General features: G+C 32.7%; 1 protein-coding gene across 1 annotated transcript; it reads right to left on the bottom strand.

Moving 5' to 3' along the window:
- Positions 1-532: 532 nt before the first annotated feature.
- LOC129305015 (LOB domain-containing protein 27-like) lies at positions 533-1,568 on the bottom strand. Its single transcript, XM_054944913.1, has 2 exons — positions 844-1,568; positions 533-734 (listed from the first exon to the last, which is right to left on the bottom strand). Exons 1-2 carry the CDS (start codon positions 1,521-1,523, stop codon positions 632-634), a joined length of 783 nt encoding a protein of 260 aa, XP_054800888.1. The 5' UTR covers positions 1,524-1,568; the 3' UTR covers positions 533-631.
- Between the last annotated feature and the right edge of the window lie 487 nt (positions 1,569-2,055).

The following is a 2,055-nucleotide window of genomic DNA, read 5'->3' as shown; positions in this document are numbered from 1 at the left end:
AAATAAAGTAATAAACTAGATGTATAATTTATAAGTTAACAATATATATACATGTATTTACGATAATTTGGTTGAATTGGTCTATTTAATTTTAGAATTTGCAAACCATCAAGATTTTCTAAAATAAAAAACCAAATCGAATTAAATAACCGAATAGATTAAATTAAATAGATCAAGCTCAATTTGATTTTATTTGATTTTCGGTTTTAGTTTAGTTTTGCTCACCTTTATTAAGAGTTAGATTTAAAATTTAAATTTTTTATTTGTAATTAGTGCCCCTGAATTTGTACTTATTTGAATCGGTCTTTGTAACTTACTTTTTTTAAAAAAATTTGTCAAGAATCTGATTGCCATTAATTCCCACTTTTAAGAGATACAAAAATAACTTACCCTCAATCGTTTGAACGTTTCAAATCTTTAAAAGAACAGTAGCATGCTATCATCTTATTGATATAATAAAAGAAGTAATTGTTTTCATATGTTTGGAAGATGAAAGATAAAGTGATGCACTGACAAAACAAGGTGAGGCAACAGATTCATGACGTGCGTAGGCACAGAAAACATAAAAAGTGATCGATCTGTATATGATTGATTAAAAATCAATGCTATTCCCCATCCACGACCGAATCAATCATCCTTTCACACTTGTGAGACCCATGTATGCTGCTGCACTCTTAAGCTCAGAACCACGCTCAATATGATGACACTTTGCTTCTGTCAGTGATGATTCCTTACTGCCCAATAACATCATATTCATATTTAATAGTAGTTCAAATATCACCAAAAAAAACGATAAAATTTTAAAAAACATATGTAGCAAAGGTGAAATATCCACGTACGCACCTTGACTCACATGGTTCTTCTCTGTATTCGATAAATAATTGCCTGTCATCTACCATTACATTATAAGGATTAATATCTTCATATTCAACCGTGCCCATTTCTGGTTGGTTGGCTATGAAATCAGATGATGGTACAGCCATGGAACTGAAGGATTGTTGAAGACCAAACACTTCACTTCCACCTCCACCATCAAAGGTAACAACTTGGTTGTTATTGAGATTAATATTATATTGCAAATAGTTCGACACGGACAAGGTATCTGTACTAAAAGGCATTGATTCTGTTACTGGATGAGAAGGAGAGATTTGATGAGAAACATGACAGTGCAATTGTTGTTTGTGAATGGCAAGCCTGAGTTTCAGATAACGCAGCTCTTCCATGGCCGCGAGTATCTGATTATTGTAGTTCCATGTGAGGCCTAAACAACCCAGAACAGGAAACTTTTCTCGCATATCGGATTCAAAGATAATAGATGTCATGGCTTCATCTCTTTTCCTGGGTTCTACCTGATCCAGAATCTTCTTGATGTTGGCGACTCCAAACAAACGGTGAGCATTGCTGAACTTTTTAGGTTGATCTGCAGGGAAATAAGGAGCCAAAGGGCACTCTTTTGTGCATCGTCTTCTCTGATACTTACATGCAGCGCAGGCCTTGTTCGAGCCTCCTTTAATTGTCATCATAAGCCAGGTAATAATAATACATAGTCATGCGTCGGTTATGGATGATCAGATTCTGAAGGATTTTCAGGTATATGAAGTTGATATACCTATGGTGAACTCTGACTCTGGTGCAGGTGGTGGTTGTGCTCCAGCATGCTTTTATTGAGATCCCGCGACCAAGTAAAACACCATACCTATTCAAAAGGAGATTTTTTTTTTTAAAAGTAATATACAAGAATAAATTTAATTTGTTGAAATCATTTACTTTTGTTGCATTCATGCTGCCTTTACCCACTAATTTAATTTTTAAAAACATACTTCAATAAATACCTCCTTATTTACTTTTTAATAACAATCATATATGATCCATTCGATGCTGGCAAAAGAAAAAAAAATTGATTCATTCGTTAAAATATTTTATTCGTTTAATTACAGTTAAGATAATGATATAAAGTAAATATAAAAAATCCCATGTACAATTGTGTAAATATCTGTATTATTTATAAAGGATGTGATATTTTATAAATATATGAATAAGGAGAACTAATTTTAA

The sequence above is a fragment of the Prosopis cineraria genome, unplaced genomic scaffold, assembly GCF_029017545.1.
Source record: "Prosopis cineraria cultivar Desert tree isolate PC_DT_omini unplaced genomic scaffold, ASM2901754v1 PC3, whole genome shotgun sequence".
NCBI classification, from domain to species: Eukaryota; Viridiplantae; Streptophyta; class Magnoliopsida; order Fabales; family Fabaceae; genus Prosopis; species Prosopis cineraria.
Note: the sequence above shows the minus strand (reverse complement) of the source record. Positions and strands in the feature narration are given on the sequence as shown.